The sequence below is a fragment of the Grammomys surdaster genome, unplaced genomic scaffold (genome assembly GCF_004785775.1).
Source record: "Grammomys surdaster isolate TR1022 unplaced genomic scaffold, NIH_TR_1.0 372, whole genome shotgun sequence".
Classification (NCBI taxonomy): Eukaryota; Metazoa; Chordata; class Mammalia; order Rodentia; family Muridae; genus Grammomys; species Grammomys surdaster.
Genome location: NW_021604791.1, coordinates 9862841 through 9878728, shown reverse-complemented (window position 1 = coordinate 9878728; position 15888 = coordinate 9862841). Strand labels below are relative to the sequence as shown.

The 15888-nt window shown below is 43.5% G+C and overlaps 1 protein-coding gene across 4 annotated transcripts in view; it reads right to left on the bottom strand.

Moving 5' to 3' along the window:
* Positions 1–15888, bottom strand: part of Fryl (FRY like transcription coactivator) — a 195509-nt gene that overhangs the window by 53551 nt on the left and 126070 nt on the right. For all 4 annotated transcript variants that reach the window (XM_028780843.1, XM_028780842.1, XM_028780845.1 and 1 more), the window contains 11 exons: positions 14891–15015; positions 14094–14151; positions 11752–11843; positions 8899–9071; positions 6864–7024; positions 6151–6261; positions 4747–4901; positions 4368–4467; positions 3215–3383; positions 797–1056; positions 306–446 (listed from right to left, as the gene is read on the bottom strand). In XM_028780843.1, coding sequence (XP_028636676.1) covers positions 306–446; positions 797–1056; positions 3215–3383; positions 4368–4467; positions 4747–4901; positions 6151–6261; positions 6864–7024; positions 8899–9071; positions 11752–11843; positions 14094–14151; positions 14891–15015 — 1545 coding nt within the window. The remainder of the gene's footprint in view (positions 1–305; positions 447–796; positions 1057–3214; positions 3384–4367; positions 4468–4746; positions 4902–6150; positions 6262–6863; positions 7025–8898; positions 9072–11751; positions 11844–14093; positions 14152–14890; positions 15016–15888) is intronic.

Genomic DNA, 15888 nt, shown 5'->3' with positions numbered 1-15888 from the left:
GCATAGCCTTCCTTTGTAGCCCTTATCACAGCTTCACATATTAAGCTGGTGATCACTCTGGTGTCATTTCAGAGAATAAATCCTGGGTTACCCTTGAAGTGGACCGCCCCTACGTGCAGAGTACCTGGGACAGCACACAATGGCAGTCAGAGAAGGAATCAATGGCTAAGTCCACACAAAGTTCCTGGCTGTCCTCACCCCATTCTCAGTTGCCTCTGTGGGGCAATCAATCCATACCCTGACAGGTAACTCGGTAAATGTGTACACTTAAAGGGGGTGGGGGGCAGACACACGTGAATACATACGTAAGGCAAGAGGCTTGGTTCACTATTCACCCCGCAGATGCTGATCAAAAAGTGCAAGATAATTTTCAGGTTCTTTGGCCAGCCGTCTGCAAGGGTGGTCCACACGTTCTCTACCTCCGACCAGGCCAGCTCATCGCCGTACTGAAAACAGCACATATGAGAGACATTTCAGGGACGCCTGCTTAGTAAAAACCAAACTCGTCATTCCGTGAAGCGCTAGGAAACAAATAACTGCTACAGAAAGTTTCATCTCTTCCAAACATTAGAGGGATGACTGTTGTGATCCTCCCCATCCCCCCCCCATCATCCCCCATCCCCCAGGGAATTTAAGCAGTAGCATCACCTGCCATCTCTGGCTTGAATTAAAGGAAGAATGGAGTTTATACTGTAGGTCTTGTCTGTCCCAGGACAGTCTCAGCATCAGTTTCTAACCGTAGTTCCTCTTCCCAACCCCCGAACTATGCAGTCATGATGAACACAAACCCCAATACCTTTGCTGTCATGTACATGAGATTGTTCAACACCATGGCAGTGGCCTGTGGGGACCCCCAGCCTTCTCCTCTTAGCCAGCGCCTGCTGGTCACCATGAGCTCTCTGTCTTTCAGGGAGTCGTCTTCATCTTCATCCTGCCGCCTCCCTGAGGGCAGAGGTTTGAGATCCACCAGCTCGATGTTGTTCATCCAGGGCAGTAGATAATGAAGCATGGCCTGCCGCCCCGCGGGGTGAGCCGTCTGGATCCGCTGGCTGATCTCTGGTTCAAGGCATATCAAAGGGGAGACCCAACATCATCCCGAGTGCTTTTGGGCCAACAGGAAGACATGTCAATCACTTCCCGATGATAAAAGTCCAGCTAACACAAAGTTTCCCTTTCTTTTATCTTTTCACACAGTTACTCTCTATGTAGCTCAGGCTGGTTTTGAACTTCACTTTCCCAAGTGCTGGGAATGTAGATGTGTGCCACCCCAACCAGTCATGCTTAGCTTGTTTACACACACACACACACACACACACACACACACACACACACAAAATGCAGTTAGCAGTTAGATAAATGTTTCCAGGCTCTCGGTAAGATTATAAGATGGTGAATACTTGTATGGAAATAAGCATGGTGGCTCCTTAAAAAGTTAGAGAATTACTCTACCATCCAACTGATCCAGCTATTGAGTGTGTATCTAAAACAATTCAAAACAGAGACTCAGAGCAATACTCGCACATCTGTATTCATCACAACATAGAAGCAACAGACATGGCTGACGGGTGAAAAGAATGGGACAGCAAACTGTGATGCATAGACTCTAGAATACTATACAGCCGGAAAAAATGCAAAAAGCCACACTACACGTAGGAATCCAGAAGACACTGTGCTGAGCAAAATAACCTAGCCACATACATAAAATACCATACGATTCTGCTTATCCACAGCCGTCAAATAAAACACAAGGTAGATGGCAGAGGGGACAAAGGGCAGGAAAATGGGGGAATGCTATTTAAGGGCTGGTCTCAATTCTGCAAGATCAAAGGGTTCTAGAGATCTATTTTACACTTAACACTACTGAACTGCGCCTCTGAAACGAGCGAGGTGACAGTACGAATAAAGTCTCAAGACAAAGGCAAATATGGAGTTATCTGTGTAGTTCACATACAAACTGTACAGTTTTGGCATAAAAGGCAAACTCTGACACTTTGAAAGAAATTGAATGACGAGATTCTAACTCAAGTGTGTGGGAACTGGGGCCACGCCGGGATCTGGCTCCTTCAGGGAGACGAAGTCATCCTGGGTTAAAGCGTCGGAACATCAACACGAACAGAGGGTGACAGAAAAGAAGTAACCCATGGAGGGAAGAGGAAAGCCAGGAAATAGTAAGGGCCTGGAAACCAAGACAGAGTAGAATGGAAAGCCATGGAGGACAGCTAACATCCACAGCTGTGAACAGCCAAGGGCCTGAAGACTTGAAGTCAGAGAACAGCTAGAGCCAGAAGGAGTATGCTGAACTTCAGACAGAAATCTGAGGTAAAGGCCTCCTGTGGAGAGGGCTGAGAACACAAACCAGTGCACAGTGGATTTGACTGTGGATGGTGTGTGTGACTGAGTACCCAAAAAGGCACTGTGGATAAGTGCCAGGCCGACTGTGATGGAGGAGCCAGGGAGCTGACAACATTCAAGGTTTACTGTGTTTAAAACAAGACAAAACCGAAACCCCTAAATGTACATGATGTTCTTTTTCTTTCTTCTCAAAAGCAAGACCATGCCATTGGAAGATTTAAAAGCAAGACAGATGAGTGTGAGCCCTTACTAAAGAAAGGCAAGGCAGATGAGTATGAGCCCTTACTAAAGAAAAGCAAGACAGATGAGTGTGAGCCCTTACTAAAGAAAAGCAAGACAGATGAGTGTGAGCCATTACTAAAGAAAAGCAAGACAGATGAGTGTGAGCCCTTACTAAAGAAAAGCAAGACAGATGAGTATGAGCCCTTACTAAAGAAAACCCTTCTCCGTCAGACACGCCTTGATACAACCTCACTTCTCTGTTGCTTTGAATTTTCTAAGAATCATCTTTTAGAGCCTGAAGGAAGCTCGGTCAGTAAAATGCCTGCCATGCAAACATCAGGGTGCAAGTGTGGATCTCAAACACAGGTAAGGAGTTGGCCAAAGTTGCACCATCTTTAGTCCTGAAGTTGAGGAGGTAGCGACAAGGGGCTACCCTGTCTAGTGAAATCAGTGAAGCCCTATCTAAATAAATATGGTGACTGAGGAAAAGACTCAATATCAATCTAAGGCTTCCTCATGCATGTAATGTTCAAGCACACATTTGTATGCACACACACACACACACGCACACACACACACACACACACACACTATGTTAGAGCTGACTGCAAGAGAAACAGAAATCATTTCATTGAGCAACCTGAGAATATGGCAAGAGTGAGCTCTGGATATGCCCTGGCTAGTTCCTCAGACAACTGGTAATAAGAAACGGAATACAGATGTGGCAGCGGGGACAGCTGGCTGAGGACTCCATCCGTTCTCTGAACCTCCAGTTTGTGAGCATAGCGAAACATCTTCGGTTCCAGGATCTACAGGAAGGCAATTTCATCAACTTCAGTTATTTTTATTTTATTTTATGATCCTCTAAGGTTCAGCTCTAATTTAAAAAAAAACAAGAAACTCCCCTATACAGTATTCCAGTTTAAAAATCTATATAGTCATTACGTTACTATGTTAATTTCTAGTGCTTGAAATGTCTGTAGAAGATGACTACCACATGGAAGGATTTCCATTCCCTGTATCTAACACCAACGAGGTGGGTTCCTGGTACAGTCTGATGGAGGTTTAGTAACTTACTGTGCAATGACTTGAAAAAGTTAATCACCTTCCTAGCTAAAAATATAACTGCACAAAATATGTGCAAGTGGGAGAAGCCTGTGAAAACGACTCAAGCTAACCACTGGACACTCTCCTTGACTCACAGTACACGAAGAACGAATGCTTGCTAATTCTCTTCATTACAAAAGAGGGCAGAGTCGGGTGTAATCCTTTAGTTGGACTTGCTGCATATGTGCTACTCTAGAGCCCTTAGAAACATCAGCATCCACTCGAATCCCACTCTAAGGCCTCGCTAAAAAACAAAACCAACAGTGCTTCTTGCCTTACTATCAATTAAACCCTGGATAATAATGATAATCTAAGGAAAGTTGTAGGGATATCATAGAGCGTTGATACGAGATTATGAGAACAATTAACTCAAAACAAAAAATCCCCAAACCACTCTGTTCTCATCTGTCAAAGAGAAATTATCTCTCCCATACATCAGCCCTAATTAGTGAGTCCTTATAAATATCAAAATACAGTCACATGTACTGATATAATCCTCTGTAGGGCAGTTATGAAGAGTTTGTATTATTTAAAGATTTAAATAGCTATACTGTCTTTGGATTGTATTTTCACTGACAGTCAGAACTTGGTACCCTACTATCAATATTACTATGCTTTAATGGTACAAACATCATTTCGTCAAACCCCGAGGAATGTGAGATTTTAATCATCGTTTGTACACGAACCTGTAAGAGTTGCATAGCAACTTCATAGATACTTCTAGAAGAGTCAGCTGCTTTAAACAGTATCAGATTTAGGAGCATCACGGTGTCGCACTGATAATCCCTGAGGACAAACGTCACAGGTTAGGAAGGGCGAGGTTTGGAAGTGTTCACACCAGCTAATGGACACGGCAGACAAAGGGCAAGTCTGAGAACAGCTTCGAAGACTACAGGTGACGGCCCTGTTGTTAAAACTACAGGGGGATCATTATCCTTTACTGGCAAAATGTCATTAGCACTCAAGGAAAGAAAGAGACAGGTTTCTTAGTATTTCTGAAAGAATGTTTCTTGAAAACAGACAAACTGCGAGTGGACTCTGAGCAGCAGCGTGTGGACTGGATACCTGTTCTGGAACACGTTGGCGATGGCTCTGAAGCAGCCGGCTGCTACCCGCCGGGAGCCAGTGTAGCATCGGTCCACAGCCCAGTACATCAGGCTGCTCTGATCAGGGTTCAGCTCCAGCAGCAAGGTGACTGCTTCACAGCCCAACTGGTGAACCTGGGGGAGGGCGAGAACACCAGGAGGGGTCAGAGGGCAGGGCGTCTGATAGAGCATTATCGTCACTGCAGACCACCACAAAACCCACCATCAGTCTCCTTTTGTTCAGCCAATTCCCAGTCTACTCGCAACAAGGGTGGGGTGGGGGGTGAAGAATGGGAGATGTATTTTTTTTTTTTTCCTGCAAGCCTTTTTGAATTTCTCTCTTCCAACAGAGAGAGCCCGAAGGCAGCTGATGAATGTGAACAGTACTTATGTGCTTTCAGACAAGTGAATGGCGCCCCCTCAATGACTCTTATCGGGTCTTAGGATTTGAAATAACTTCGTTGTGGAGGGAAGGTAAGTCACGATTTATACTGTGTACACGGTGTAACAGCGCAGGCGCGGGGTGAGGGAGAGGGAGGGCAGGGAGGTCAAACAGTGCCCTCTACTTTATAATCGTTATTTAGACTGAATCCTATTACAAAATACACACAGCACCATATTAATCCTGCCCTATGTAAGGGTAAATGAAGCTATTCACGTGAGTAATAACAATTCCAACTTCCTTAGATGATAGATCCTATTTAATTTCATGTCATACGTCTATGGACAATCTCTTGTGTACTGCGTGGAAGCCTCATCGGTCAATGAAAATCTGATGGCCCATTAGCAAAAGGCAGGAAGACAGGAGTTGGCGGTTCTGCTAGAGAGACTGGAACTCTGGTAACTAGTCAGGTGCGGGAAGGTTTGCCACCTGGGCTCTGAGGAAGTCTTAGGTGTGAAACAGAGAGGAGGTAATTAACCAGCCATGTGGCGGACACAGACTAGTTTAAATGGGTTAAATAAATTACAGCTAGTGGGAACAAGCCCCAGCTTGAGGCCATAAGCACTGTTAATAATAATAAGCTTCCACACTGCTGCTCGGAAACTCGGGTGCAGGGAGAAAAGTCTATGGCTATGCATAAGCATATTCAGTTGAGGTACGGTCTCTCAACTGCGCCCAGAGCTCACCAGTAATGAGTCCAGCTAGCCAGCCCAGATGTTTTCTGAGCATTTGGGATTACACAGCAGCTTGGCACTGACCCAGGTGCTAGGGATCTGAAGTTGGGTACTTCAATCACTGAGCCATCTCCACCACCCTTAGGGGTTTTTTTTTTTATACACATAATTCTATCCTATTTTAAGGAAGACTTATTTCAGAGATCCACAAGTTACCACAGTGCAATGGTAATTTATTATAAACCATCAAAGGGACAGTTAAGATTACCTTTTTATCCAGAGAGTCCAAAATGTTATCCAGCCATTTGTACAAATAGCCATCTGATGACAGTCCCACATTATCTGCAACAGGGCCACAACACAGTACAGCAGACATAGCCTTCAAATGATAATATCAGAATTACATTTAAAACACTTAAGAGGTCAAAGGTCTCCGCTTAATGCGAAGAGGCAAGGCATTTTCACTCATGTGTATCTCGCCGTAATATGAAAGTATTATGTGAAATATAAATATGTAACAGTATATAGATATATAATAGTGGTCTCTTTTTTTGTGTGTGTGATTTTGGGTATAAAACCTAGGGCTTATATACATGACAGGCAAGCATTCTGCTAGTAAGCTATACCTCTAGCCTAGCAGTTACTTTTAAAAGTCAAGCAATTTATCATCACACCAAATTAACTATGCACTTTAAAGACAAGAAGACCAACAGAAAGAATGCTTAATTATGAACAAAATAGGTATCTTAGTGGGAATACTTAATTCTTTAAGAATACAACAATAAAAATCTTCCGAGATTTTTGGAACTCCTTTGCATTGTATATAAGGTGCCTAAACAAAACTATCTGTGTACCAGACAAACTTATACCCTAACACTCGGTGCTCTGAAGAAATCCTTTTCTGTACACCGTATCACATAGTGAGAGGCAGAAAGAAACTCTTAGCATAGTAAGAAGGGAACGAGGGATCGAAGGTGATACCTTTAGTGCACAGTACTGATGCCGGTTGATTTGCATATTCCTATCACTGTATCTGTCCAAGGGCGTAAACATGATGCTGAAGGGCCCCGCCCAGTGGCTGAACAGCATGAACAGACTGTGACGAAGGCTTTGTTGAGGAAAGATACTTCTTCTCTGGTGCACTGTAAATATGAGCACAGGTAGACAGTTACTTCTGGTTCCTTTCATTCTGATGTGCACGGCAACTTGTCTGCTACTAAAAACCGGAAGGCCACAGGACAGAAAGAGGAAGTTGCATCTGAATACGCCTAAAACCTCCAGGCAGGGTGCTGCAAGAAGTCTAGGAGGGTGCTCAGGTCAGGACCCGCCTCTTCCTGGCTGCCTGACGAGCTCTATGAAGACATTACCACAGGGGCTGGATTCATTGCTAAACGAGGGCTTTTGACTAGCAGAGCGCTGTTTCAAATTTTGTAATTTTTTTCCCCAGTAAAAAAGTTGCTTTTGTAAAAGGAGCCACACATCATACATTTTGATACAGATCTACTCCAAGTCACACGTGTCTGTGCCGACCGCTGTCTATGTGCACCTCTACGGTGCTAGAACCCTGCAGGGCTCTGGGAAATGATGGTTCAGTTTGGAACCTACTAGTGAAGGGGAACTTCCTCCTTTTAAGCCCCACCCTACTGCCTTAGTTATGGTTACTGCTGCTGTAAGGAAACACCAATTAACAGAGGCAACTTGGGGAGGAAAGGGTTATCTGCTGCATGCATTTCCATAGAACAGCTCACCATGGCTTCCTCGGCCTACTTTCCTATAGAACCCAGCAGCTCAGGGACAGGAGCACCCACAAAGGGCTGGGCCCTCCCCCCTCAATCACTAATTAAGAAAATGCTCTACAGACAGGTCTTTTGAGGCATTTCCCAATTAAGGCTCGATCTTCTCAGATGGCTCTAGCCTGTGTCAAGTTGACATAAAAGTAGCCAGCACACTTACTCTGCATATTCCCCGAGTTAACATGTGTTAAGAAATTCAATAATATCTCAAGGAATCAATATAACGGAAGCTGTGGGGAAAAAGTGTATAGTAACTAAACTAAAGCCATTTTTACCCTCGCCACTTTCCACACAGAAAATACAGAGGAAAAAAACACGCTCTTAACCCTCAAGTAATATTATTTTCCTTTCAAAGAACGAAGTCAGGCTCCTGTCCTTAAAATTAACAAGCCAAACTATGTACTTAAAGGACCCTGTTAAAAATACAAACCATATGTTTGAAAGCCAAAGGTTAGTGCGTATGACTTAAAATAACAAAATGGCTATATTTGGAGAGAGGGAAAAGAAACTTATCCTGCACACACAAAAGGCTTACAGCAAATCTTTTATGACTTTTAAAAGCACAGGTGTATAGAGCAATCAGAGCACATTTCTCAGCGCCTGCTCACAAACAGGCACACGTCTGTTAAGTGAGCCCATCGGCAGTGCTGTCCGCTTGCTTTGATTTATACTGTCATTTCTGCTCTGCCTTCAGTCTGAAGGCACGACTTTATTTGCAGCTATCAATTCGAGCGTTACACTCCTGGCTTACTGTATCTACCACAAACTTGTCTAAGGAGATGATCAGTCAAAATCCCTACTGGGTTGATCACTTCTTGATTCCCAGTTACTGACACTAATTTTGAGGTTGAAAGAAAAAAAAATCACTTGTCATCAATATTGTATTGATCTAGTTTCCTAGGATGCTCATAAGTTAGATGCTTTTAAAAATGTTACATTTATTTGTATGTGTGTGCGCGTGTGCATGTGTGTGTGCATGCATGCATGTGCATACATATATGAACATGCCTCAGAGCTGGTGTGGTGGTCACAGGCGACTTGCAGACCAGTGTGGGTCCCAGGGTAAGACTCGGGTTGTCAGTCTGGGCAGGAAGTGCCTTTCCCCACTGAACCATCATCTCCAGCCTACAAGTTACTTCCTTAAAACACAAAACCTCAGAGGGGAGGAAAGCACAGGCTGCCTCTTCACATTTCAGAAAGCTCCGAGAAACTGAAGACCCTACCCGGAACATTCTGAATGATATTCGCCACTAAGGCACTAAAATGGCATCGGATATCCTTCAGTGTGTCAGAGTCCTTTTCGTTTTCTGCTTCCAGAAGTTGTCGCGTTAAATCCACATACTCCAAGAGAGTGTTGTTGAGGAAGTGAGTTTCATTATCAAGGCCGCCACTTGCACTGAGAAGAATGGAAAAAACAAACCAGAGAGAAGGCGTGACTCTCAGTTCCAACTGAAATGACCACCGTCAGAAGGACACAAAGCAAACTTGGTGTGCTTGTGGCAGAATGACACTTTAGAGACAGAACAATGAAAGGAACGTGATTTTTGACTTCCTTACTTATAAAGAGTAGGTGGTACTTCTTCAAGCAACTGCAATTTATATTGTCCAATTTCATACCTAACTTTTTAAAATTTTATTTTATTTCTTACATTTCAAATGTTATCCCCATTCCCGGTCTCCCCTCCGCAAGTCCTCTATCCCCTCCTCCCTCCCCCTGCCTCTATGAGGGCGCTCCCCTACCTGCACACCCATTCCCGCCTCAGCACCCTAGCATTTCCCTATGCTGGAACATCTAACCTCCACAGGTCCAAAGGGCTCCCCTCCCAGTGATGCCCAACAAGGCCATCCTCTGCTACATATCCAGCTGGGGCCATGGGTTCCCCTATGTGTACTCTTTAGTTAGTGGTTTAGTCCCTGGGGGCATTGGGGCATCTGGTTGATACTGTTGTTCTTCCTATGGGGATGCAAACCCCTCCAGCTACTGTAATCCTTTCCCTAACTTCTCCATTGGGGTCCCCGTGCTCAGTCCGATGTCATACCTAACTTTTACAAAAACTAAGTATTACTGCCTCTCCATTCACAAGTAAGATAAGAAGGTGGGAGGCCTTTGGGGGAGTGTGGGGGGTGGGGAATGTATTGGTGTAGAATGGAAGGCCAGTTCCAGTAAGTTTCCTGTCTCCGATGCTCTTCCTAGCTAACACACCTTTACACAGCTGCTTATCCACCAGGTGCGTATCCCCGGCCCTCTGAGAGGACAAGTGTTAGTAAAGAGAATTCAAGGGCACAGCGCCGGACCTCAGACTGCTTTAGACCCCTGGAGCTGCGCTAAGCCCGCTCTGGGATTCCTAATGAGGCGAGAGATGTATACCCTGGCATCATGAGCTACTAAGAGTCGGAAGTCTGGACTCCTGTCTTGTCCCATCAGCTCAGGACGGTAACAGTATGCTTCAGTGAGAGGCTACATTAGTTGCTAGGCCTAACACGACCCTATGAACAACAAGTGTCTGATATATATATAAATCAAAGGATCTTCATTTCTATTTACCGAGGTCAACTCTCATTTTATTGGGAGAGTACTTACTTCTACATAATATTTTTAAAGTAAAAAAAAAATTTCTTTACTAGTTGTATCATTGGAAAAAAAAAGATCCTGATCATGCAAAAACAATGGTAAGATGTTTGAAGCGCTATATTGAAAATATCCATCTGTAAGAATAAGTATGCTGAGTTAAGGGATGACCCAGATTCCGACTTCTGTGAGACAATATTGTTTATCTTCAAATCATGACTAATTAGTGGGCTGTAACCTACACTAGACAAGAAGATCCATTCTCTTGAATATCTAATGAGTGGCTTCTGTACACAGCAGATACATAAGCTTCCCATCTCCCTGGCGTTCAAAATGTCCCCAATCCCTAATCCTGGGGGGTGGAGGATACGATCCACAGCAGTGACAACCTTCGACTGATTTTCTCTTAGAAAACAAAAAAAGAATCAAAACAGCTCACGTCATGTACACTCTTGCTTTATCATTAAGTCCACAAATCTCAATTTTATTTCTCATAATTTCAACTGGACGGCCTTTAATCATATGTTCTCTTTTGCCTTCCCATTCGACATGAAAGTAAAGTGACTCTCTGCCTTTAAAACTCTCTTCCACAGAGCCTCTATTTTGAGAGTCTGTCACAAGCTTCTAATGCTAGATCGGAAGGGTGCCAGGCACGTTCAGAAACAACCAGGACAAATGCCTACATACACTGCTACTATGCTTGGTAAACTCCCGACCTAGTCCTTCCTTAAGACTTCTCTCCAGATTCCTTTGGTGCACAGGGTTAGATCCGTTACGTTTGCCTCAGAGGTGAGGTGACACCATTACCCTCCTAAGGAGACTGTTCACTTTCAACTCAGACAATGGTATTTTCCTCAAGGGTCTTGGTCCTACTGTCAAGAATAACTCCAGGATTTATGGTTCGTGAAGGGTGGGGGAACAGCTGTGAGCTGCATATGTAAAGTTCATAATTTCCCCAGCAGGATCAACAACAGTTCCTCAGAATAAATTTGCAAACATTGTTAATAGTTAGCCTTTGAACATGTGAGTTTTCCTCAAGCCCAGAAGGTTATTTATTGGCAAAATGGGCCAAGAAATTATAAATGTGTCAAGAAAAAAGACCACCATTATTGCCTTTTCCTGGAAATCAAGGTTCCAACCAAATATCAAAGGCATGGGCACATTAGAGCTAATTTTTGACCAAACAAGTGCTGATTGCTAATTTTCTATTATTGTTATTGTTGTTATTATTATTATTATTATTATTATTATTGTCATTGTGAGTCTGTAGCTCAGGCTAGTCTCAAATTCAAGACAATCCTGCCTCTGCTTCTGGTGGTACATAATTTCAGGCTATTAGTTAATGTACTGGATACCTCTTTAATTGGTAAATAATATTCACAGATGTTGACATGTGTATTAGGTGAGCATTTTTGTTACAATGGTGCTTTTCTGTTTTCACATATTTCAAGGAGAAAACACAGTCTCTAATCATCCCAAGGTTTGAAAGTCAGAACCCCACACCAACCTGTGGCTAATGACACCAGCATCCGCCAACAGTTCAAATATCCGTACCAGTTGTACTCGTAGAATGTCTCGACGCCTGCGCCGTTTCATATTCTGTTCCAAACATACAAAGACTTGAGTTAGGAAAACACTCCAGTAAATTCACAGGAAACTGCTGATGTGACCTGGAAAGTCAACAGTGTGAATGCCAGGGAGCGGCGTGGCTCCTGACCGTTCCACACACTGTGCCCTGTGGATGCTGAGGCTGCTGTTGGCTCTGGTCTCAAAGGGACTGGTCTGTGGATGATGTGACACTAACGAGACAGACCAAACCACGTGGCACTTTATAAGCTGAGTCCTCCGATGTGTGGCAGAAATAAAACCCTACAGTTAGTTACTCTTTGGTGACTGGTCAACCTGCTGATTTCAGAAGATGGAATTAGTAAAGTCTGAGTCATGGGGAATCTCTAAGACTCAGAAAACGGGGCACAGAAAACAATCCTAACCGATAAAAAAAACCCCAAGGTTTTGCTCAAACCTGTATCACACTTAATTAAGTTTTGCAGGAGAAAGTACAAATAGAAGCAGAGGAAAGCGTCACCCACTGTGGGGTGAACAGGCAAGGGGAGCACTGGCTAACACACCAACTAAATCACTTCACTGGGGGACTGATCCCCAGTCAGACAGGAGCAGGGAGCGACCTCCCGTGTCACTTTCTAATCCACCTCGTCTCATTTACAAAGTGCTTTTCCTAATCCAGAGCAGGCAAACATACTTCTTCATCTTTCACTTCCACACACCCGTTCACCCTCCTGCCCTCCAGGAAGCAGGCTCATTTGCTGACTCGCTATGCTTACTGCTTCCTTGGGGTCTTTCTAAACTTTACAGAAACTCATTCTGAATTAAACAGCTTCCTATCGGTCCTCAAGGGTGTCTGCGGGGTTCTGACTGTACCCCTCCATTTATCTCCATAGGAAGCGACAGTGGGCTGTGGACTCTCAAATCGAAACTGGCATTCAAAGACATCACCACACTCTGTAACCAAACCTGTAACCTACGTCGTGGAAGCAAAGACAGGAAGGAGCAATGGTGTGGCTTCAAAGTTCTCTTTACGGGACAGTAGCTCTCACCAACTCTCGCTCAGTTTTTCAGGGGACCTCACCACCCCAACATTCAAAGCAGAGATTTCTCTACAGGGCTCTACAGCCGATGCATGTAAGATGCTTCACAGAAACAGATGTTAAATGCTGCCCCAGGGATTCTCACAGACAGGCCTAAGTTTTAGCAAGATCCTTGCATAATTCTCAGATGTCACTATCAGGCAGGAGCCACTGGACTACAGGACAGACTGAAAACCAAGCCACTTTCATGAGATACTCCACACGGAGCCAGCTAGCCTAGTAACTACATTCCCTTACACTATCTATCTATCTATCTATCTATCTATCTATCTATCTATCTATCTATCTATCATCTATCTATCTAAAGTTGTACAGGAAAAGAAGCAATTTTCAGATTCTTTTATAATATGGTTAAATGTTGTTTTTCTGCCTAAGATGTCTTTGTCCACTGGGAAAAATGTTCCCAAGATCAGCTCTGGCACTGGGTCTTCTTGACAATGCAGCCAGAGTCCTGAGGCATTCTCCTATGAATTTCCACAAACTCATATCCATGTGCCACGCCAGACTGATGTAATTACAGACTCCATACCCCTTTTTCTAAAGCCCTACTGTTTCTTAGTGTTTCAGCTCTGCAGACTGTTGGATGGGGCCGCCGTAGCCTGTTGAGGAAAGTTCGCTGGAAAGCATCCACAGCTGACTGCTGACAGTAGTCTATGAATGTGCCCATGCTTCCAAGGCAACTGATGCAGCTGCCAATGAGAGGTGAGGCTGAACAGCAGCAATCACTCACTGTGTGGTCACTCTCAGGAAACCTGCCAACTCTGTGCAGAGCCTACATCCCACTCTCCCTTATGCTGTAGTGACTTTCCGACTGCTTTATGTCCTGGGTTTCTATATGTCCTATGTTTTATAGGGGACAGGGGAGATAGTTTGCATGTGAAAAGACAAGTCTAAAATACACCAGAAAGCTGGGTATGGTGGTGTACACTTTTAATCCCAGCACCTGGGAGGCACAAGCAAATAGATTTCTTGCGCTTCAGGCCAGCCTGGTCTACATGGTAAGTTCCAGATAACACTGGGCTACATTGTGAGACCCTGTCTATAAAGCAAAAGCAAGCAAACAAACAACAAAACACACCAATCTTTCATTTCTTAATTTCTACTTTAGTATACTATTTCAGGTACGGTGGGATGACGCTTACCACATAAATATTTAATGGTGGGAAACTACATAGCAGCTTACCTCTGGCCTTCTTTCAAGTGCTTCTTTAATTATGGGATGCAACTCCTCTATTAATTCTCTAGAAGAAAAACGGTATACTTTTGGCACTGAGAGCTAGATAGGTAGAATCTGACATTTGCAAATACTTATGGAGACAGCAGGAAGTGACAGTATTAACGCTAAGCCTACTGTTTTAAACGGTTCTTAGTGTTTCATTTTGATTATAAAACAGTTGTTTAATTGAACACTTGGAAAGTGCTGAGCATGGCATCTACACTGACAGAAGGAAAGATCATCAGTGTTTTTATTCCACTGTCATGTGAACTGCATATATTTTATGGTATTGAAACATGGTTATGTGCAAAATGCTCTCCCTTCTTTGTTTTGCCCCAGCATACCACTAATGGACTGATAACACGCTACTATACAGCAGGCAAGCCTGAAGTTACTACAGAGATAGTCAAAAATAACTAGTTAACCCACGCAGTTATTTACTGAGCCAGTATTTGCAGCAACAGAAGATCTGATAGAACCTGGTTTACATTTTTATTTAAATTGAAAATGAGCTCATTGCATAGAACTGAGGGGAAAAAAAATCCTAAAAGCCAGAGTAAACAAAGTCCACCCATAACTTGATCATTTATATAAAAATGCTGACGTTGGGAGAACAATTCTGTGGAGGAAATAAAGTTTTAATTCCCTCACTTAAGACGAAAAAGTGATGGCACAAATACAGTGACTTGCCATCTATCTGCATGGCTACCTCGCTTATGGGCGCACTCGTTGCTCTAGCACAGAGCATGTAAGAAGGGAATTACCTAAAGGCTCCCGGGCTGGTCCTGCCGAGACCAAGAACGAGGGACTCCGTGACCTCCATGCTCTCAGAGCGCATCATTGGGACTATGTGCTTAAACAGGGAGGAAGGGGACGGGATGCCAACAATCTGAGGGGGAAAAAATCAGAATAGCATTGACAATTAGATAGCCAGCCAAATAATCTGACATTTCCACAATCTGTGGTCAGAGACGATGAATAGATGACACTTTTGTGGCAAACAAGAATGCTGAACCAAACTCAGTTTTCAGTGCACATAGCCTAGAATAGCTAAATGACTTGCTCAATGGCTTACTGCAGGCTCATTCACAGAACTTGTTTGTGGGTCTCTGTGTTTCTTAGAGACTCAGCACCACATCACAGTCCATGGACCGAACCAGACATTTCCTGTCTTTTGATCCACAAACAAGAAAGACAAACTCCTGACACTCTGGTCTTAAGTTTCCTTCAACCACGCCATGATGCTTTGTTTCCAACCGTGAAATCTACTTAGTGGTTCTTCTCGTGAATCCATTATGTTCCTGTGTGATTTAGGCAAATTCTGTAAGAAGCATTTAATCACTTAGATCATGCCTTCTGGAGTGGGGTATGGAGGTTCACTCCTGTAATCTCAGACTGAGGCAGCTAAGACAGGAGGACTGCTGGAAGTCTGAGGCTAGCTCAGGATGCATAGTAAGTTCTAAGCTAGCCTGGGTTATAGGTGAGACTTGTCTCATAAAACTAATAAATGAATGAATGAACAAATGAATGAGCTAATGAATGAATGAATGACTCCTGTTGGCAATGACTCCTGTAATGGCTTGGGAAGCAGAGGAAGAAGAAACATGTATTATTACTTCCTTTAAGATATTCAGTATGTTATTTCTATGAATGTGATCCCTTTAGCCAAGAGGAAAACCCTATTCTTGGTTCTAACTAGGAATCCACAAAAACAGTAAAAATAGGATTTCTTTTTTTTTTTTTTTTTTTTTTTTTTTTTTTT